Raw genomic sequence first — 22,291 nt, 5'->3', positions numbered from 1 at the left:
CTTATGGATAGATAGGCTTATAGATAGAGGGCCACCAAATTGTTTCCCAAGGCTATAAGATAAAACCTAAATTAAACATCTTTATTGACTTCCAGTAGAACTTGTTTGGCCTCCTTCCCTAGGAACACTGCAGACACTTGTTCTTTTTTTTCTTTTAACATTTTATTCTGGTTTGGGTGAAAGTTTACAGAGCAGGGTAGTTTCCCATTCAACAATTTATACTTCTGTTTCGCGACATTAGTTGCGCTTTCCTCAATGTGACAGCACTCTCCCCACTTCCTCAGATTCCCCTATTTCCGTTCACCCATCTTTCCTGCCCCTTGCTTCCTTCTGAAATTTTTTTTTTTTTTTTTTTTTGGAGGGAAAATGCTGCTCTTTTGGTCTCACGGTTGATTGCTCCGAGGAGCATGTTTCTCAAGGGTGTTATTGTTCACTCTATAGGCTTGTCTATTGTTTGGCTGAAAGGTGATCTCCAGGAGTGGGTTCAGTTCCAGGTGTCTAAGGGCCATAGTCTCGGGGGTTCCACCAGTCCTTATCAGACCAATAAGTGTGGTCCTTTTTACCAGTTTGAGTTTTGTTCCACATTTTTTTCCCCCCACTCTAACCTGAACCTTCTATTATGAGCCTGGTTGGAGTGGGAGTGGTCAATAGAGGTAGCCAGGCACCATCTAGTTCTTCTGGTCTCGGGCTAGTGGAGGCTGTGGTTCGTTTGGGCCATTAGTGCTTTGGACTAATTGTTTGATTCTTTGATTTTTTTTTTTTTTTTTTGATTCTTTGCTCTGCATGGGAAGAGACCAATAGTTTAACTTAGATGGCTGCTCACAAGCTTTTAAGACCACAGTTGCTATTTAACAAAGCAGGATGTAAAACATTGTCTTTATAAACTCTGTTACGTCAGTTGACCTAGATGTCCCCTGAGACTGGTCCTAAGCCCTCAAGCCTAGTGACTCAGTCCCTCAAGGTGTGTGTTTATGGCTAAGAAGTTTTCATAACTTTGTCCCCTGTGTGCACTACTCTAAACCAAAAAAAAAAACCAAACCCACTGCCGTCAAGCCGATTCCGACTCATAGCGACCCTATAGGACAGAGTAGAACTGCCCCACAGAGTTTCCAAGGAGTGCCTGGTGGATTCAATCTGCTGATCTCTTGGTTAGCAGCCGTAGCACTTAACCACTATGCTACCAGGGTTTCCTGCGCTACTATATACGTGGATGTATTTGCAGCACATACAGATACATACGTAGAACTATCCTCTGCCAAACCTATATATGCTGGTGGGTACACTCCCGTATGCCATCCCACACCTGTTCAGCTTACATGTCTACCTGTGTATCCACTCATAAATTATTGTTATTACGGTTATTGCAGGATCGTGTGTGTAATAATATTTACTGTTGTCTTTTACACTTGAGCACCTCCCAGGGTATTCCTTGGCCTGGTTATGTTATGCTGACCTCCCCCTTATTGTGTGTTGCTTTTCTCTTCACCCATGTTAATATGTGTCTACTATCTAGTTAGTGATTTTCCCTGCTTCCCCCAACCCATTCCCAGTAACCATCAAAGAATGCTTTTTTCTGTATGTAAAGCTTTTCTTGACTTTTTAAGATAGTGGTCTTATACAATATTTGTCCTTTGGTGATTGACTTATTTCACTCAGCATAATGTTCTCCAGGTTCATCCATGTTGTGAGATGTTTCGCAGATTCATTGTTATTCTTTAATATTTCTTAGTATTCCATCGTGTGTATGTACCACAGTTTATCCATTCAGCCTTGGGTGCTTAAGTTGTTTCCATCCTTCTGCTATTGTGAATAATGCTGCGATGAGTATGGGTGTGCATATACCTATTCATGTCATGGTTCTAATTTCTCTAAGATATATACCTAGGACTGGAATTGCTAAGGAGCCCTGGTGTTACAGTGGTTCAGGCATTCAGCTGCTAACCAAAAGGTTGGCGGTTCAAACCCACCAGCTGCTGTGTGGGAGAAAGATGTGGCAATCTGCTTCCATAAAGATTACAGCCCTGGAAACCCTATGGGGCATTTCTGTTCTGTCTGAAAGGGCCGTCATGAGTCAGGATCGACTTGGTTTTTTGGCTTTGGAATTGCTGGATCATATGGTATCTCTGTTTCTGAGTTTTTAAGGAAGGGCCATACCGTTCTCCACGGTGGTTGTACCATTTTACAATCCCACCAGCAGTGTACGAGAGTTCCAATCTCCCCACACCCTCACTAGCATATGTTGTTTGCGGTTTTTTGATCAGTGCTGTTATTCCTGGGGTGAGATGATACTTCATTGTTGTTTGGATTTGCATCTCTCTAATGGCTAATGATTGTGACCATCTCTTCATGTATTTGTTGGCTGTCTGAATGTCTTTTTTGATGAAGTGTCTTTCATTTTCCTTTGCCCATTTTTTAATTGGATTGTCCCTTTGTTGTTGAGGTGTTGAAGTTAGGTACTTGTTCTTTACACATTGCTGAGTGACCTCACCCACTGAGGTAGTCAGGTAGCTGGCAGTGCCTCTGCCCTACCTGAGTGCCTAGTGCTACGATAGTCACCCCAGGGTGCTCCCCAAGGGACAGGCCATTCTTTCTGGAATCACCTTGAGTGGCTTTTGGGGGTTCAAAGGCCTGAGCCTGAGCTCTGAGAGATTGGCTTGTCAGGCCTCTCTGTAATTCAAGCTTTAGGTTATTTTGGTAGTTTTTCTCACTACCTAAGTACTGTGAAAGTTGGTTACAGCTCTGTCCTGAGAAACATCAGACTCCTTGGGAGGTGGCAAGGGCCGGAGCTATGCCTGTCTGTGCACCAGACCTGAAGGAGTTAGCATTCGTTCTGCAGCCACAAAGGGCCTGGACTGCACCAGGTGCAGGGAATAGGACCAGAACAAGATGGGCAAAGGAGCCTGTGGTTTACTGGAAGGAGAAATCACTAGACAAGAGTTCAAGAGGAGTGCTGCTATGTTTAATGGGATGATAACTTGGTCTGGGGCGTCAGGGAAGGCATCCCTGGGAAATAAGGATAATGAACATAGGCCTTACTCTGGGCCAGTGCTGTCCGTGAGTTTATACAGTCCTCCTTATTTTACGGATGAGGAACATAACTCACAAAGCTGCTAGGTGGCAGAGTTGAGATTCAAACCCACACAGGCTAGCGCTGGTATAAGGCTCTTCACCTTTGCCCTCTGCTGCGCCTTGTGTCAGCTGTGACTTGGAGGGTGAGCAGGTTAAGGCAGGGAAGGTGGGACATGGGGACAAGCCCTTTGATGAGAGCCTGGAGGGTCTGAGCAGCTAAGAAGAGCAGCATGGCTGGAGCAAAGAGAATGAAGGGGAGAGGGAACAGGAGCCAGGTCACACAGGGCCCTGGGCCAGGAGTTGGGACTTCATTTTCAGATACTGAGGAGCTCTGAAGGGTTTTGAGCAGGGCAATAAAATGATCAGATTTGTGTTTGAAAAGATCCCTGTGTTGGGAGAGCAAGGTGTAACTGGGGAAATCGCTTAGGATGTTGCTGGGGTGACTTGGAATAGGGTGGTAGCAGTGGAAATGGAGAGATATGGGATCATTAATCCAGCAGATCTTCACTGAGCACCTCCAACATGCCAGGCACTGTTCTAGTTGCCAGGGAGACAACAGTGATAATAAAGTCTCTGCTTTCGTGGAGTTTATATCCGAGTGAGGGAAGACAGACAATAAACAAGTACACGTCACAAAAACCAAACCCATTGCCATCGAGTTGATTCTACTCAGCAACCCTATAGGACAGAGTAGAACTGCCCATAGGGTTTCCAAGGAGCAGTGGGTGGATTCAAACTGCTGACCTTTTGTTTAGCAGCTGTAGCTCTTAGCCACTCTGCCACCAGGGCTCCAGATATATGTCAGGTGAGATAAACACAGTGAAAAAGAGTAATTCATGGGGAGGGGATAGGAATGGTCTGGAAGACCCTGAGTAACAGGACTTGAGCAGAGACCTGAATAATGGAGGGAGCGAACTGTGATGGTATCTGAGGGAGGAGGTGGATTCCAGCCGGAGAGACCAGAAAGGACAAAGTCCCTGTGTGTTTGAGCAAGGAATGGTGATGGAGGCAGAGTGTGGAAGGAGGTGGAGACAGAGACGGGCCCATATATACCCTCTTTCACCCTTTAGATGGGTAAGTTCTCTGGGAGGTAGAAGTGACGGATTCAAAGACGGAGGGGGATAGATCCGACTCCTGGTTTCTGGCTTAGGTAATCAAATGGTAATAAGGCAGGTAACACTGCAGGGGGATCCAGGTCAATTATGATTTGGGTCTTAAGTGTCTGCAGGAGATATCCCAATTGAGCAGTTGGAAATAGTTACAAACCTGTGGAGAAAAGCCTGGGTTAGAGGAAGAGGATCTGGGAGTTACTGGCCAATAGGTGGTCACTGAAGCTGTGGGAGTGGGGGAAGGTACAGAGAGAAGAGACGAGGACCCAGGACCAAGCACTGCAGTAGCCCAACCCTTCAGGTTCGATGAGACAAGGAAGACTTGTCAAAGGAGACTAAAACTCAGCATCCAATAAAACGAAAACCCTGCAAAGTCTGGATCACAAAGCTAAAGAGAGTATTTCAACAAGGAGGAAGTGGTCAACAGTGTCTGTTGACTGTGGAGGGTGGTGAAATGTGTAGGAGCCACTGATGAGCCAGGTGAGAGCAGTCAAAAGCCAGACTGGTTTGCTTTGAGGAGGAGTGGAGGTGAGAGAGGCAGGAAGAACATACATTCTTGCTTTATCCACATTCTTGCTTCGTCCTTATGCTGTCTTGCAAAATAGATGCCGTGATCCTCATTTTGGGGATGAGGATACTAAGTTTCAGCGGGGGTAAGTAACATGTCAAGACCACAAAACGAATAAAAGGCAAAGCCAGATTCAAATCTGGGTGGTTTTCTGGCACTTTCACAGCATTTGATCATAATGTCATAAGCAGCCATGTCTCCCATTTTGCCATTGACATTAACCCAGCTGTCCACCAGTCTGAATAACTTCTTGGTAATGCATAATTCTGGGACTGTCCAGGAGGAGGGAGGGCCAGGAAATGGTGGCAGTATGTGGGGAGAAACACCACAGCATTCAAAGCCTGTAAAAGAGTTGCTAAGATTAGATTTTAACCAACCAACCTTGTTTCTTGGGACTTGTGTGAGGCCTGGTAGGTCCTGTTCTTTTCCAGTTCTTACCTCAGCTTGGGTGATGGCTCAGCAGTGTCTGCCCAGAACTGTTAGGTATCCTGGGGGTACACTTTTCACTTGATAGGGAACTGCGCCTACCTCCCGCCTCAGGCCCTCAAGAGAAGAGGTGCATATGTGTTTTGTCCTCCCTGTTACCACCCCTGCCTCTTGCCACTTCTCCCTCTGCAGGTTGACTCAGCACTGGCCCAAGCTGATCATCAGGGAAAGGGGGCCATCCAAGGAACACCTGTCTTGAGAAGGATGAAGCCATACTTCTCTCTGTTCTCTACTTCTCAGGAGCCCTGCTCCCTTTCTCACTCAGTATTTGATTTTTGAATAAATGAGTGATACAAGATCTTTTCACCATTCCACTCCAAAAAAAAAAAAAAAAGTAGGCTCAATATCATTAGTCAACAGGGAATACAAATTAAAATCAGTGAAATATGCTGATACATCCATCAGAATGGTTAATATTAAATGGACAGAGAATATAGAGTGTCAGCAAGGATATGAAGCAACTGGAACTTTTTAAATGTGGGAAAGTAAACTGGTACAACCACTTAGGAAGACTACTTGTAATAGCTACTTAAGCAAAATATATACCTACTTTATGACCCAGCGAATCTGCTCCTGAGCATATATACTCAAAGAAGTGCTTATATACACCAAAAGTCTTGTTCAAGAATATTCATAGCAGCACTGTTCATAATAGCTCAAAACTGGAAACTAATCCAAATGTCCACCAACGGGTGAATGGATAAATAAAACGAGTAAGAACTTCACGCAATGAAGGAACAAGCTATTGATCCAGACAACACGAATGAATCTCAGAAATATACTGAACAAAAAAAAGCTAGATGCAATGAGTATATACTATAGGTTTCCATTTACATGAAGTTCAAATATAGGCAAAACTTACTTATGGTGATAGCGGTTAGAATAGTAGTTATATTGGGGGTACTGAATGAGATGAAGGAGTCTGTTTTGGGGCTGGGAATATTCTCTGTCAATCTGGGTGTTGGTTACATGGGTGTGTATCTAAAAATCTGAGTTATACACTTAGGATTTGTGAACATTACTGTATGTAAATTATGCCTCAATTGAAATATATATACATATATATCCACACAGTCTTATGCGCTGTTGAGTCAATTTTGGACTCATAGTGGCCCCGTGTGACATAGTAGAACTGCCCCATAGGTATTCTAGGCTGTAGTCTTCACGGAAGCAGATCTCCAGGTCTTTCTCTGCAGAGCCACTGGGCAGGTTCAAACTGTCAGCCATTTCATTAGTGGCTGAGCGCTTTACCATTGTGCCACCAGGGCTCTCTCTCTCTATATATATATATACACACAGACAGACATACACACACAAAATATAAGAACTTTGGCCACCCAGGAATTAAGCTGATTCCTGGGAGCCTGGTCTGCAGGGCTCTGCCAACCCTCTCTGTTACAAACACTGCACCAGGCCCCTGCCCGTGATCTTGCCAGGTGAACATGACTGCAGTCCAGACCCCAAACAGCCAGGCCCAAAGGATAGGCAAGGCAAGGCCCTGTGCTTCCCTCTGTTCTCGCTCTTTGTCCTTCTGTCCTAATTAGACCCAGGACTAATATTTATCTTGCAGACTGCACACAGGAAATGGGGGAGGGACAGGGAGCAGGGCTGGGCCCAGGGGCAGTATAGGACCTGCAGCCACTCTAGGCTTGGACCAGGTAAGACAGGCAGGGAGAGAGGGAGGGGCCCTACCCCAGAGGCCCTGGGATTTGGGCTGGCTTCTGTTCCGGGCAGGCAGCAGGTCCTGGGAGATGAAAGAAAATAGACCAAAGGCCCAAGAGGCCCTGGACCTGCTCCTCCCAGGTAACCACCACATACAAACACACATCCACAGCACCCCAGATGGGAAAAAGGAGAAATGGAACCTTCCATCAGTGGTTGAGAGTCCGGGGCCCCTGTTGGGTGTCCCTGCCCCCAGCACATCCCAGAAAGAGGTGGACAGCTTGTGTCTGGCCACATTGTGGCCACACCCTTGTCTCCATTTTCTTATATCTGCATATTGTGATTCCACAAACCTCTCCGTCAGTTTACATACATTTATCTACCAATTATTTATGTATTGACATACATTTACCAATTATTAACAAAAACCAAATCTGTCGCTGTCAAGTCAATTCTGACTCATGGCTACCACACGTGTGTCAGAGTAGAGCTGTGCCCCATAGGGTTTTCCATGGCTATGATCTCTCAGAAGTAGATAGCCAGACCTTTCTTCCTGGGAGCCAATGGGTGGATTCGAACCCCCAATCTTTTGTTTAGTAGCCAAGCACAAACCATTTGCACCACCTAGGGACCTTTACATTTATAATCTCCTTTACTCCTCACACCAAGTTCTATTACCATCCCCATTTTACAGATGAGAAAACTGAGGCATATAGAGACTAAAGCAATCATTACCATGTATTAGCTTCAGGAAGATCTTGGCCCAAGTTCACCTCATGCCCCAGGGAGAGGAGGAGTGGGGGTTGGTGGTTACAGTGACCTTTCCTTTGTGGCTTCCTCTCAGACTGTCCATCTCTGGTCCTAGGAGAACGTTTTCACCAGATGGCGGGGGTGGGCAGGTGAACTATCTATCTGCTTGTCCCCACGGCCCTGAACCCATGACCTCTCCTTCTCGGCCAATTTCTTCATGCTAGTTCAACATTAACCCAGAGGGGTCAGGATGAGCCTTCAGAGTCCCAGAGCAGACACACTATGGCGCACGTCCGAGGCCCGCGCCTGCCTGGCTGCCTGGCCCTAGCTGCCCTGTTCAGCCTTGTGCACAGCCAGCATGGTAAGGGGCGGCTTGGAAGCTAGGACAGGCTGGAAGACTGGGCCATGGGCCGTGGTTGGGGTCTACTGGCTTGACAGAGAACACGGCTGACCCCCAGGAGGGTCTCAGCCCAGGGTATCCAGCTTAGGGAAGCAGCTAGGTCCTCAGGGCTGGAGGACGCTGGCTGCTTCTCTCCTGCAATATGGGGAGTGCGCTGGAGGTGGCCAATGTAAATAGGGGACCTGGTGGGCTACATTTGGCTGCTTTCTGGCTTCCGCCGGCATGCCAGCCACCCCCTTCTGGATGCCAGCATGGCTTGCTTCCTGGCCCCACCATGGCCAAGGCCGCCTGGCTCTCTGAGGCCGCTGTCGCACGACCCTTCTACCGCAGTGTTCCTGGCCCCTCAGCAAGCACTGTCGATGCTCCAGCGGGTCCGCCGTGCCAACAGCGGCTTCCTGGAGGAGATGCGCAAAGGTAACCTGGAGCGAGAGTGCGTGGAGGAGCAGTGCAGCTATGAGGAGGCTTTCGAGGCCCTGGAGTCTCCCAGTGACACGGTGAGGACCAAGAACATCGGAACTCATTAACTACTGCTAAGTTAACTTCAACTCTGATCCCCATTCCACTGGGCTGGCAAGGTGATCAACCTCAGTCATTTTTGGAGGTCCCTGTACTTGGCTATGCTGAAGTGCCAGGGTCTGTTGAGGCTGCCTGACATGCAGAGGCCTCCTTGGTCTCCAGACAGCTGCCTATGTTGGGATCTCTACAGTCCCTTGCCCTGACCCATGTGATCTCTTCAGTTTCAGCCTTTCTGTGCCACCCTTGGGCTATGGGAATCCGATGAGGCCAGGAGCCCTGGGCTTAGGCCTCAGCGTTCTGGAACTCTGGCAGCCTTTCCCTTCCTTGGGTGTCTGCCAGGGCCCGCAGCTAAGGACCCATGCTCCTCTCTCCTCTCACCTACCCCAGCTCAGGGGACCCCTTTTCAATTGTGGTGAGTGGGAGAGAGTGGACTCCCCTCTCCTCAAATACCCTTTTCTTTAATGGGCTTGGGCTTTTGGTCACCAATCTCCCCAGAGCCTGACTCTGTGTGACTGAGCTAAGGGAAGGGAAAGTCATTGGAGAAGACAGAAGTTTACTATAATAAAAATAAGTAAATCAAAGGCTCTCGGCTCAGTCTCACTGCAGTCCTTGTTTTTCAGGAAGCATTCTGGGTCAAGTACACAGGTGAGCATCGAGAAGGATCTGCTCCTGGAAGGGAGGCCTGGAGACTCGAGCTAGGGAATGTTCTACCTCACAGAAATATCTGGTTCACCAGTCATCCATCCATACACTCACTCAGCCTTCTTTCTTTCTATCTGTTCATTTCTCTGCTTCTGAGTATTACCCCACCCCCACCCACCCACCCACCCACCCTTTATTCCAGTCCATCCTGTCCCTACTCTGCTTCCAAAGGTGTTTCTGGGTCTTTTGCAGCTTGTGAGCCAGTGAGGACACCTCGAGAAAACCTCGTGGAATGTCTGGAAGGTGAGGAAACAACAGCGTCAGGGGTGTGGGATGTGAGGGGTAAGCAGTCCCAGGAGAGAGGGGCCTGAACCTGGAAGAGGAGGAGGGTAGGGGTGGGTTAGGGGATGTGGCCCAGTAGGGGCAGCCTCTTACATTGACATTGCCTTTCTTTTTTTTTTTAAATTGAATTTTAGATGAAGGTTTACAGAACACTAGTTTCTCATCAAACAGTACACACATTGTTGTACGACATTAGTTAACAACCCCATGACATGTCAACACTCTCCCTTCTCAACCCTGGGCTCCCTATTACCAGCTTTCCTGTTCTCTCCTGCCTTCCAGTCCCTGCCCAGGGTTGGTGTGCCCCTTTAGTCATGTTTTCTTCCCTGGGGCTGTTCAATCTTTGGCTGAAGGGTGAACCTCGGGAGTGACCTCATTACTGAGACGAAAGGGTGTCTGGGGGCCATACTCTCAGGGTTTCTCCAGTTGCTGTCAGGCCAGCAAGTCTGGTCTTTCTTTTTGTGTTAGAATTTTGTTCTACATTTTTCTCCAGCTCTGTTCCAGACCCTCTATTATGATCCCTGTCAGAGCAGTCAGTGGTGGTAGCCAGGCACCATCTAGTTGTACTGGACTCAGTCTGGTGGAGGCCATGGTAGATATGGTCCATTATGACATTGCCTTTCTGTCCCTATGGTCTAGCCTGTGTCTCTGCATCTCTAGCCCCCAGCTTCATGTTTGGCAGTCAATAAGATGTTTAATGTTGGAGGAACAAATGAATGAATGAATGCATGATGAATTAATGTTTAAGGCCTCATTCACGTTTGCCTGACTCTGCTCACCCCAGTCTTGCCCGCTGTTTCCAGAGCACTGCTCCTATGTTGTCACGCTCATTCTCCAAATCCCTTAGTGGCTCCCTATTGCTCCCAGGAAGTGTGGCGAGCTTTGTGCTTTCTGGCCTGAACTTCCCCTTCTAGCCTCACCTTCCACTGCACCAGTCATGAACTCAAACCTTCAGCTACTCTGACAGCGAGAACTTCTTGACACATATCAAGGCGTTTCTCCTTCCTGGCACTTGCTCACATTGTCACTTTCTCCTGGAGCACTCATCAATGGCTATTGAAAGCCTCTCTATCCTCCAAGGGCTAATTCAAGTGCCATCCCATTCACTAAGCCTTCAGGGAGCCTTCTGTCTCCTTCATAGCATTTTAAATATACCTTTAGTATGACAGGGGCCCTGGTGGTGCAGTGGTTAAGAGCTACAGCTGCTAACGAAAAGGTCAGCCGTTCGAATCCATCAGCCAATCCTTGGAAACTGTATGGGGATGTTCTACTCTGTCCTCTGGGTCGCTATGAGTTGGAATCGACTCAGCGGCAATGGGTTTTTGGTTGGTTTTGGTATGACAATGGTCCCCACTACATGGAACACTTTAATCGCTGGCCGTGTTTTCATTAGTTAAATCATTCATTCGACAAACATTTAACTAGGCCCCTGCTATGTGCCAGACACTGTGTTGGGTGCTGGAGAGTCTAAGAGAGTCAGACACAGTCTTTGCCTTCAAGGAGTACACAGTCTCAAAGGAAAGCAAAAATACAAATCGTCAAGGTGATTGCTAGAAAAGTGCTGTTCAAGGTGCCAGAAGAACACAGGAGGGGCTTCCGGTTTGCTGGCAGAACTGGGGACAGGTCCCAGAGGAAGTACAGTTCACCCGGCCTTGTGGAATGCATTGATGAACTCTGCATTCCAGGCAGAGTAAATAGCATGTGCAAAGGCCCTGAGGTATGAGTGAGCCTAGTGTGCTCAGGAGTTAGGAGCCAAGGCACCAGGATAAATAGACCAGGGCCAGATCACAGAAGGACCTTGTTCACTTTTTCATCCTCTCAGACATGAGGAGCCACTGAATTTAAAGATGCAGAAAATTTGACTGTGACTGTCTTATTCATCACTATGTCCTCAGTACCTGGCATGGTGCCTGGTCCATGGTGGGTGCTCACTGACTATTTGGCGACTCTTGTTAACTGACTAGAGAACTGCTGGGTAAACCAGAGGTGCTGAGTAAATGCTGGTCAAGCACTGTGGTCCTGAGAGAGCTCGGAGAGGGTAGACAGAGCTTTGCTGGGAGAGAGAGGGACAAATCCTCAGGATCCCAATACTGACCTGGCCTGGGGCCTCTGCAGGGAACTGCGCTGTGGGTCTGGGCACAAACTACCATGGGAACGTGAGCTTCACCCGGTCAGGCATCGAGTGCCAGCTCTGGAGGAGTCGCTATCCACATAAACCTGAGTGAGTGATGGGCAGAGAGCAAGGAGACACTGGGGCATGGCTTCCCGCTGGGGTCCCAAGCTGAGCTTTTCCTATTCCAGAATCAACTTCACCGCCTACCACGAGGCCTACCTGAAGGAGAATTTCTGCCGCAACCCAGATAGCAGCACTACGGGGCCCTGGTGCTACACTACAGACCCCACCGTGCGGAGGGAAGAGTGCAGCATCCCTGTGTGTGGTGAGCTGGGGCAGTAAGGCAATCCACGGCCAAGGCCAAGGCCAAGGCCAAGGCCAAGAGGTTTCTATGGGGCCTGGCAGCTGGGGGCAGGACCTGAAACCCCAGCTACCTTAGAAGGGGTTAGTCATCTAAAACGTATTTGGGCCCGTCAGTCAGTGGAGCTGGGAGACCTGAGGGCGTTGACTTCCCACGCTCCCCTTGCCCTCCCCAGCCTTGGCTTCCTTATGAGCCATCTGTGGCTTGTTGCAGACATGCTTTTCTTCCTGCACAGGCACTTTCCCTCCAGGAATCCCTCCCAGACCATTTCAGTCCACATGTCCTTTTCTGAACATCACAGAGCAAGACTCATTCATTTCAGAACTGTGCGATTCCATCATTATTATTTCCCGTGGTTTATTAGTTAGCTCAGCCCCTGGGTGGTTGGAGGTTCAAGTCCACCCAGAGGCATCTTTGGGAGAAAGGCCTGGCGATCTACTTTCAAAATAATCGACCACTGAGAGCTCTATGGAGCACAGTTCTACTTTGACATGCATGGGGTCACCGTGAGCCGGATTTGATTCGACAGCCCCCCCCCTTTTTTTTTTTCTGTCTTAAATCAGTTAGGTCGGTCCCTGGGTGGTGCAAAGGGTTAATGTGCTTGACTGCAAACTAAAAGTTTGGAGGTTTGAGTCTACCCAAGACATCTCTGAAGAAAGGCCTGGTGTGATCTACTTTCAAAAATCAGACATTGAAAATCCTATGGAGCACAGTTCTACAGTGATACGCATGGGGTCACCATGAGTCAGAGTTCACTCAACGGCAACTGAAACTAGAATCAGCTACAGCCATAATAATGCTGCAAAACCAACCATAAGATCTCAGGGGCGTACAACAATAAGCATTTATTTCTCGAGTGTAAAAAGGCTGGCTGGGGCGGCTCCTTTGATACCAGCTGGACTTGCTCTGTGGGCTTGACTGATGTAGGACGTGTCTGGCTGGGTGGCTCTGCTTTAGACCATGGGTCCTGCTGAGCTCAGCTTCTTTTCTTGCTGCAGGCTGGGCCCAGGCCTGCTCCACATGTGTTTACGGTGATGGCAGAAGCAAAAGTCACTGAGCAGAAACACACGGTGTCTCTCAAGGCCTAGGCTCAGAACCAGCACAGTCACTTCTGTCCACATTCCATTGGCCAGAGAAAGTCAATGATCAAGGCCACAGCCAAGAGGTGGAGAAGTACACCCTGCCTCTGCCTGTAAAGTCACAGGGGTACAGACAGGGGTAAAGAATTAGAGCCAGTCCCTCAATCTAGCCCACATAGGTTGACACTATTTGCCCTTCAAACATCCTTATGGGGCCTTGACCTTGGGATTGGTCTTACAGTCATCAATTGTCATAATAAAAATGGCTACCATTTCCCAAGCCCTCCCCCTCCGCATGATATGTATGTTGCAGGCATGCTGAAATTGACCCACTGCCCATGTAGACAACCTCAGTCAATCCCAGCAATCTTTCTTCTGTGTCCCTACATAAACACAGAGTTCTTCTTAACCCAGCACTCCAGGCAGTCACTGCCAATAGATTCAAAATGACCTAGGAGGGAAATCTGTTTTCTATTCTGGCTTATTATGGGTCAGACTCTTTAATGGTTATGCTGTATATTCTGTTTAATCCTCTCAACAACCCTGCAAAGATGAAATTACCAAAGCAGTTGCTATCAAGTTGACTGTGACTCCTGGTGACACCATGTGCATCACAGTAGATCTGTGCCCCAAAGGGTTTTCAGTGGCTGCTTTTTCAGAAGTAGATCACTGAGGCACTTCTAGGTGGACTGGAACTTCAATCTTTTGTTGGCAGCTGGGCACATCAACTGTTTGCACCACCCAGGGACAGCATTGTTGTTGTTAGGTGTTGCTGAGTTGTTCTTGACTCATAGTGATCCCATGTGACAGAGTAGAACTCTCTCATAAGGTTTTCTTGGCTGTAATATTTACAAGCAGATCACCTGGTCTTTCTCCTGAGAAGCCCATTAATAATCCTTTGTATAAGCAACCAAACTGAAGCTCAGAAAGATTAAGTTACCTGGGGTCCTATAGGTAGAAAGCAGCAAGGCAGGGATTGAAATCCTTGTCTGCCTGGTTCCATCTGGGGGTCCATCTATTTTACTCCCCTGCCTCCTCCCCCACCAGGCGGGGAGGGTGTCACTGTGGCACTGACCCCACGCTCCAGGGTGAAGCCCTCACCCCCATCTGAGCTGTGTGTCCTGGATCGTGGCCAGCAGTACCAGGGTAGCCTGGCGGTGACCACACAAGGCTCCCCCTGCCTGGCCTGGGCCAGCAGTGAGGCCAAGGCCCTGAGCAAGGACCTGGATTTCAGCAAGTCAGTGCCTCTGGTGGAGAACTACTGCCGGAATCCAGACGGGGACGCTGAGGGCGCGTGGTGCTATGTGGCCGGGAAGCCTGGTGACTTTGAGTACTGCGACCTCAACTACTGCGGTGAGTGGAGAAGGCCAGGGTCCTGAGATGCAGAGGACAAAGCCAGGAGGGAATAACAAAAGAACAAGTCATTTCCGTTTGTCTAACGCTTACCACGTGAGCATGTGAGTGCGTTCATTAAATCCTGTGGTAGCTGAGTGAGGTAGGCTCTACGCCCATTTTACAGTTGAGTAAACTGAGGTCCCGGGAGGTTCAGTTACCTAGAAACTGAGGTGCGTATGCGCTCTTAACTACACGAAGTGGCCCCCAAAGCCGGCAAGTGACTTGGGAGAGCGGGGAGTTGGGTGACGAATGGCCCAGCTCAGCTCCATTGGTGCCCCCGTCCTTACAGAGGAACCCCTGGAGGAGGAGGCTGGAGACGGGTTGGACGAGGACCCCGACGCGTCCATCCAAGGGCGCACCACCGCTGAGGAGTTCCAGAGCTTTTTCAACCCACGGACCTTCGGCGCCGGGGAGGCAGGTGAGGCTGCAGCGGGCGGCGGGGCGGCGGGGCGGCGGGGCGGCGGGGCGGCGGGGTTGGAGGCAGCTCCGCCCCTCACGGTCCGCTCGCTCTGCAGACTGTGGGCTGCGGCCTCTGTTTGAGAAGAAGTCGCTAGAGGACAAGAGGGAAAAGGAGCTGCTGGATTCCTACATCGCCGGGCGCATCGTGGAGGGTTGGGATGCGGAGCAAGGCATCGCGCCCTGGTGCGTCCTGGGCCCTCGCCTCGCATGCACTTTGCTGGGGGGTGCTGCCTCCTCCTTCACTCCCCGCAGCCCTTGGGGTGGCTTCTCGTTCCTCGCAGGCCCAGCTTCACAGAGACCGAAAGCCCAGCAATCATAATCTTGGCTAATCCTCAGGGCAACCCTATGAGATTGGGTGTATTTCTTCTCTCATTCTGCAGATGGCGCAGCTGAGGCTCTGAGCGCTTAAGCGACTTTGTTACACTGTTCATGTGTTGCAAAATCAGAACTTGAATCCAGTTCTTCTGACTCCAGAGCTATGCTAAGCTATGCAAACTCTGGACTGGAGGAAGCTGGAGAGGGGTGCAAAAGCAGGAGGCGGCGCCTCAGCATCACGTGATGCTTCAGTTGCCAAGGGCAGTCAGGCCCAGCTGACTGGTTCCATCTGGGGTCCTACCTAACTAATCCAGTTAGTTCTTCAACCTGGGACTTTCTACTTCTAGGGCTGGTGGAGGGCAGCCCCCAGCTCTAAATGCTTCCTGCTCCCCCTCCCAGGCAGGTGATGCTTTTCCGGAAGAGTCCCCAGGAGCTGCTGTGTGGGGCCAGCCTTATCAGTGACCGCTGGATCCTCACCGCAGCCCACTGCCTGCTGTACCCACCGTGGGACAAGAATTTCACCGAGAACGACCTTTTGGTGCGCCTTGGCAAGCACTCCCGTACCAGGTACAGAACCGGGGTCCCTGGGTGTCTGGCAGGGGTTGAGTCCTTCAGAGTGATCACAAAGGGTCCTGGTGGCTCTGGGGTGTCCAGGCTATGTATGTACATTCCCCACAATATAACATCCATTTAGCCACATCCTAGCTGAGGCTTGGAGCTGGGAGCAGAAACGAAGACTTTGTTCAGTGAAGTCCTGTCTGCTCCCAGCTTTCCTCCAGACACAAGAACGTGGCCTTGGTGGAAGTCTCTGAGTAGAGGGTGCATGGGCCAGGGCATGTGGCCTGTGCCCTTACCCCTGTCTGCCTGGGTTCTCTGACTCCAAACCCCGTGCAGCTTCAGGTCAGAAAGAAGCTGCCAAGGGAAGACCTTCGGTGCCAGGGAGGCAGAAGACAGCCCTCTCCTCTCATTGGTGGCCCACTGATCACCCTGACACCCAGGCCCTGAGGGCAGGCAGTTTCCTCACTCAGGGAGCCAGCTGTCCCTCACTGGATGGGCCTACATCTCCATGTCTCTTTTGGGCTCTGTGCAGGTATGAGCGGAACTTTGAGAAGATCTCCATGCTGGAGAAGATCTATATCCATCCCAGGTACAACTGGAGGGACAACCTGGACCGGGACATCGCCCTGCTGAAGCTCAAGAAGCCCATCGCCTTCAGTAACTACATTCACCCTGTGTGCCTGCCTGACAAGGAGACTGCAGCGAGGTGGGGTGGCCGGAGGGCCGTTAGCCTTGGGGCTGAGTTGTGAGCCTGACTCTGCCACTCTGTAGTCTGCAGAAGTTTCTTCCCTTTTCTGATCTCAGTTTCTTGGTTAAATGAATGGGGTAGTAAACCCTAAATTTCTTTCCTGCCTTGGCGTTTTGGATTCAGGCCTCTAAGCAAGGAAGCTCCTGAAGGGGTTGGGTCTCACTAGGTCCTTCTCCCTTCCCCAAAGATTGCTCCAGGCTGGATACAAAGGGCGGGTGACCGGCTGGGGCAACCTGAAGGAGACGTGGACGGCCAGCACTAGCGAGGTGCAGCCCAGTGTCCTGCAGGTGGTGCACCTGCCCATCGTGGAGAGGCCAGTCTGCAAGGCGTCCACCCGCATCCGCATCACAGACAACATGTTCTGTGCTGGCAAGTCCCCTGGGAGTGGCTGGGCAGAAGGGAGCAGCAGAGACTCAGGGGTGGGGGGACTGAGCCATGTTAAGAGTGTGATGGAGGCAGGGGTGATCTTCTAAACAGAGTGGTCCCAGAAGACCTCTCTAAGAAGGAAATGTCTAAACAGAGACCAGAAGAAGTGAAGGAGTGAGCCAGGCATGCTGCGGGGAGGTGCAGTCCAGGCTGAGGGCACAGCAGGGGCAAAGGCCCTGAGGTGGGAGCATGCGTGGTGTGTCTGAGGAACAGCAGCAAGGCCAGTGTAGTAAACACAGTGCGGTAAACACAGGAGAGGCAGCTGTAGACGAGGTGAGAGAGGTGGGTGGGCGGAGGATGCTGGGTAGAGGTTGGGTGCTTCTTTTAGGGCCTTGAAGGGCTTTGCCTTTTATTCTGAGTGAGATGGGAAGCTATCAGAGCGTTTAGGGCAAGTGAATAAATTAAAAAAAAGTTTTTTTAATGTAGGTGATTATGTTATGTATCAATTACATTATGCAGTGTAATTTCAGACTTACAGAAAAGTTGCAAAGAACTTCTGTATACCTTCATCCATATTTCATTTCTCTTTGTATGTGTATATTTGTAATATATACACACACGCGCATATATGTATACATCATGTATTTGTGTATGTGTGTGTATGTGTTGTTGCTGGGTGCTGTTGAGTCCATTCCGACCTGTAGTAATCCCATGTGACAGAGTAGAACTGCCCCATAGGGTTTCCTCGGCTGTAATCTTTATGGAAGCAGATCGCCAGATCTTTCTCCCCCTAAGGATATAATATTTGTTCCTACTATTATTTATTTTGGAGCTCTGGCGGAGCAGTGGTTAAGAGTTCGGCTGCTAATCAAAATAAAAAAGGTCAGCAGTTTGAATCTATCAGCTGCTCCTTGGAAAACCTATGGGGCAGTTCTACTCTGCCCTATAGGGTTGCTATGAGTTGGAATCGACTCAACGGCAATGGGTATTATTTATTTTGATGCTCAAATTATCCCAGATTTGGCCAATGGGAGGGAGTCCTTTCGAGCTGGCTTCTGTAACTTTTAGGTATGTTCCCGTCATTGTTTGAGTACTTTCTTATTTTCTAGCACAGCAAGATGTCCCAGTTTCACCCTGTTTTCCTAACTGCAGTCTTAGAATCAGCCATTTTTCCAAGGAACACTTCTAGTGGAGAATGGTGTTTAGAAACTAAGGTCTGGGTGCTAGGTGTGCATATTGCTACTGGGGTGTCATAGCTTTTAGGCCCTCTCAGTGGACAGAACTAGGAAATATGTGTGTTATGCATACACCTACATCAGTATCTGTCTTTCTATCTATCATCTATTAAAAATCATGACTTCATACTGATGAACAATTCCAGTCCAACACCACAGGGTTAATTTCTCCCTATCCATATTTGTAACTTCCTCTGTTGACAGAGAGAAACCTGACTCCCATTATCTATAATATATTTACTTATTTGATCAATGAGTTTCAGAATCCCTTATCCATATTACTACGAAAAACAACTCTATTAACTACAGTTCAACATTTCTTTACAGCTGTTTTTGCTTTTAGCCTGAGGGTACGAAGTCAAAATACTGCATTCAAAAACTACTTCTTTCCCTTCCCCCTTCCCTGTGGTTATTTTATTTAAAATTGCAGTTAGGCTCATTTGTTTTTGTTTGCAATCAGTATTATCCCCCTCACCATCCATGCTGTTTTTGTTTTTGGACTATGTAAAATATTAAGAGGGTTCTAAAAGTCAGAACTGTTGGGGAAAAAAAAGGTAAATGAGGAGTGAGCTTCTTGATCAAGTAGACACATGAGACTATGTGGGCAGCTCCTGTCTGGAGGGGAGATGGGAGGGCAGAGGGGGTCAGAAGCTGGGTGAATGGACATGAAAATAGAGAGTGGAGAGGAGTGTGCTGTCTCATTGGAGGGAGAGCAACTAGCAGTATACGGCAAGGTGTATATAAATTTTTGTATGAGGGACTGACTTGATTTGTAAAGGGCGCACACACACATATACACACACACAAAATTCTACTCAGAGAGGTAACTTCCCCACCCCCTACAATTCTCATGCCCTAGCCTTTCCACTCACACTCACCAGCTATGTCTCTGGAGTGTGAGCTACGTTCCTGAGTACTTCTGTTCTCTCTCAAGGTTTCAAGCCCAATGAAGGGCAACGAGGGGATGCTTGTGAAGGTGACAGTGGGGGACCCTTTGTCATGAAGGTAAGCTTCTCTAAAGACCAGGGACTGGTAGGTAGATCTTTAGAGGGGGGTTGGGTGAGGCGGGACATGTTTTTGTAAATAGCTGTCTGGCAGGGTAATATGGAGGGCCACCTTGGACTTGACTCTATTGGAAACCCCATCTTTCTTTTTCAGAGTCCCTTTAACAACCGCTGGTATCAAATGGGCATCGTTTCGTGGGGTGAAGGCTGTGACCGGGATGGGAAATATGGCTTCTACACACATGTGTTCCGCCTGAAGAGGTGGATACTGAAGGTTGTTGGTTGATAGGTTTGAAAGTTAGGGGGCCACCCACATTCTGGGCTCCTCACTGCAGAATCGCAGAAACCAATCCACTGAAGGAATTATTTTTGTGGTTTGTTTCTAAAACTATAGTTCTCAATAAAAGTGACTGTCTCAATGAGCCTCAGTGCTCCTGGTGCTGTTCACGGGCAGCTCCCTGGACTGCGCTCAGGAAGACCCTGCAGTAATGCTGGGTAAAAAGGACTTAAAGAACTCACCACCTCCAGGACAGGGCCAGGTGTAAGGGTAGCAGGCAGCTTGAATTTGTGAGCACCTAAAATGTCTGACTTGGGGCTTTATCTCATTTAATCATCACAAGGGGTAGGTACTCTCCTCACACGAGGTAGGTGAGTAAACTGAGGTTTGAAGAAATACTTTGCCAAAGGTCACACAGCTAAGAAGGGGCAAATTTAGGACTTGAAATGTGATCACAAGATGCTGAGGCCTGTGCTTTTTCAGTAGCTCTGCTTTAAGGAGCTTGTCCTATGACGAAAGAGGCAGGAAGACAGGTGTAGTGAGGGATGGGTAGATACATCTTTTTCTTTACCTTAAATTTTTCTAGTTAGTCCCTACATTCTTCCTCGTGTCATTAAAATGATGTCAGGTTTCTGCCACCAAAAAGGCTTAGTATTTTAAATGCCTTCATCTTAGAATATTGTGGGATATAGTTGTTAGGAAGACGGGCCCTAGCATCAGATTGTCGGGGTTCATACTCTGATTCCAACCTTAATGGATAACCATGGTCAAGTCACCTAACCTTCCTGACCTTAGTTTCCTTATATAGAGGATATATATAATGACGCTACTTACCTCATAAGGCTGCGTGGATTAAATGAGGTAATTTACATAAATATTTAGCACAATGCCTAGCACCTCGTAAGCTGTCCATAAGTCACTGCTGCTTTTACTCTCACTATTGCCTGGCATGGCGGAAGTTCCTCTGCCACTTACCACTTCCCTTCTCTAGGCCCTGCAAGTAGCAGATTGTTGGGGTTGTCGTTTTTCAGAATTCCTACTCACACAGCAGTTGTCAGACTTGAGCAATTTGTTTTTATAAGAAGTGGGATCTATCGGATATGTAAGTGGATTCATAAAGGGTTTGGACAAATTTAAAACCTGTAAAAGTCATAAAACTATAAAGATGCCCTTGCAGAGCCCATTATCCATGGTTACTCTTGGCAGAGGTCACTGGTCAGGCGTGGAGCATAGCTCCTACCCACTGTTGCCCTAAAACTACAGTTCTCAACTCAACAAACGTAGCTCTCCCCATTAGATGTATTTATGATTCAAGGGGAGCTAGACACCATAGCCTGCAACAGTTTCAACGTGTATGAAATGCTGATCAACTGATAATAACCATTTGGAGGTCTGTGTTGAGAAGTCTCATGTCTGAGCTCAGAGGGAAGTAGTGAAGACTGAATGCCTCGGGTATGGGACGGGGGGTGAGCATGCACACCATGAGGTTACCATTCTTGGTCTAGGATCTTCAACAATGTGCATGGCTTCAAGGCGGAAGGGACCTAAGGCTGGCAGGTAACCTTGCCCCCTCCCCCTTTTTTTTCTTCGCTTTTTTAATACAGCAGGGAATACAGAATTAGGACTGAGTTCCTGCACTCATTCTTTGGTTCTGGCTGACCAAAAAGCAGGGTAAAAACTGGAAATTCAGTGAACTTGCAGGACCTTGGCAGCCCAGAGCTTTAACCAGAGCAAGGGGGAAGAGCTGAAGAGTAAGTTGTGATACCCAGAATCTGCTTTTTAAACAAGGACACACATTCTCACGAGAATGCTTCCCTCCAATGCAGCTGTCAGGGTTGGAAGCTCTGGGCACTGTTTTTTTCAAGTTAGTCGAGTTATTTTCAGAGCCAAGCACAGCCACTCTTTCTTAATATGTCCTTCTACTACGGCACGGAACTCCATCTTCCCTTCAGTAAACACATACCCAGTACCACATTCCCACTGTAACAGAGAGAGGAAATTTAACTTCAGGCAGCATAGGGGCCATCTGAAAATGATGCCCGGTATTCGTTTTCTGTCGGCCTTTCATTTCTTGAACACCAGTTGAGTAAAAGGTGGGTTAGAAAAGTTTCTTTGAAATTTAATGATTATCCAAAAAGTCTTCCACCTGAATCCAGAACCTCTTAATCCTGGAGAGTTTTTGTGACTGTGGAGGGACGCCCTGTGGAATTTATTCCAGGTGAAGCCACAGTTCACTTTCTGGCCCCCATGTGAAGCAACTGTCAGTCTGTACCAAAACAGACCCAGAAAATCAAGCACGAAGCTCCTAAGCTCTCCCGTACTCCACTAGTCAAATGTACCAAATTGAGTTGCAGTATGAGAGCCTCTGGAGTGCAGCCAATCCCTGGGCATGATCTCAGGTGCACCTGAGCAGGAGAGTGAACAATGCCTAGGAGCTCCTTGGAACCATGGTGATGACTGGAGGGAAGTCATGACAAAACCTTAAAACAGGATGAGGTTTCTCTGTACCACTTGGAGCTGGGAAAAGGCTTGACAGGTATGTTTCTCCTATTCCAAAAGAGTAAAGGACTGCTCCAGGTGCATGAGCCAGGAAAAGGTGGTGCTCCTTAAGCAGTAACTAACCTTTCTCTACCCAGCTTGTTCCAAGAAAAGGTGACAGAAAGAGCTGCCTCTACATTCCAAGATACGGGACATCCTGGGAGCCAAGGATAGTTAATGCAAACTTTATTTACAGAGACTCTTAAAATTAGTTGTATCATGCCATGCATTCATACAGAATACAGCGACCCTTCAGGGCTACAGGGAAAACTCACAAACTCAAAGGAAAACTATTAAAG

At 48.4% G+C, this 22,291-nt stretch overlaps 1 protein-coding gene across 1 annotated transcript; it reads left to right on the top strand.

Moving 5' to 3' along the window:
* Positions 1–146: 146 nt before the first annotated feature.
* F2 (coagulation factor II, thrombin) lies at positions 147–22,172 on the top strand. The gene is made up of 14 exons (XM_003412103.4): positions 147–8,005; positions 8,375–8,538; positions 9,181–9,205; positions 9,455–9,505; positions 11,660–11,765; positions 11,846–11,982; positions 14,145–14,450; positions 14,782–14,910; positions 15,008–15,134; positions 15,666–15,833; positions 16,357–16,530; positions 16,760–16,941; positions 19,108–19,178; positions 19,332–22,172. The coding sequence occupies exons 1-14, from the start codon at positions 7,927–7,929 to the stop codon at positions 19,461–19,463; spliced, it is 1,851 nt and encodes a 616-aa protein (XP_003412151.1). The 5' UTR covers positions 147–7,926; the 3' UTR covers positions 19,464–22,172.
* Positions 22,173–22,291: the final 119 nt, after the last annotated feature.

This window comes from Loxodonta africana, chromosome 7 (genome assembly GCF_030014295.1).
Source record: "Loxodonta africana isolate mLoxAfr1 chromosome 7, mLoxAfr1.hap2, whole genome shotgun sequence".
NCBI classification, from domain to species: Eukaryota; Metazoa; Chordata; class Mammalia; order Proboscidea; family Elephantidae; genus Loxodonta; species Loxodonta africana.
This window is presented reverse-complemented; position numbering and strand designations above follow the sequence as displayed.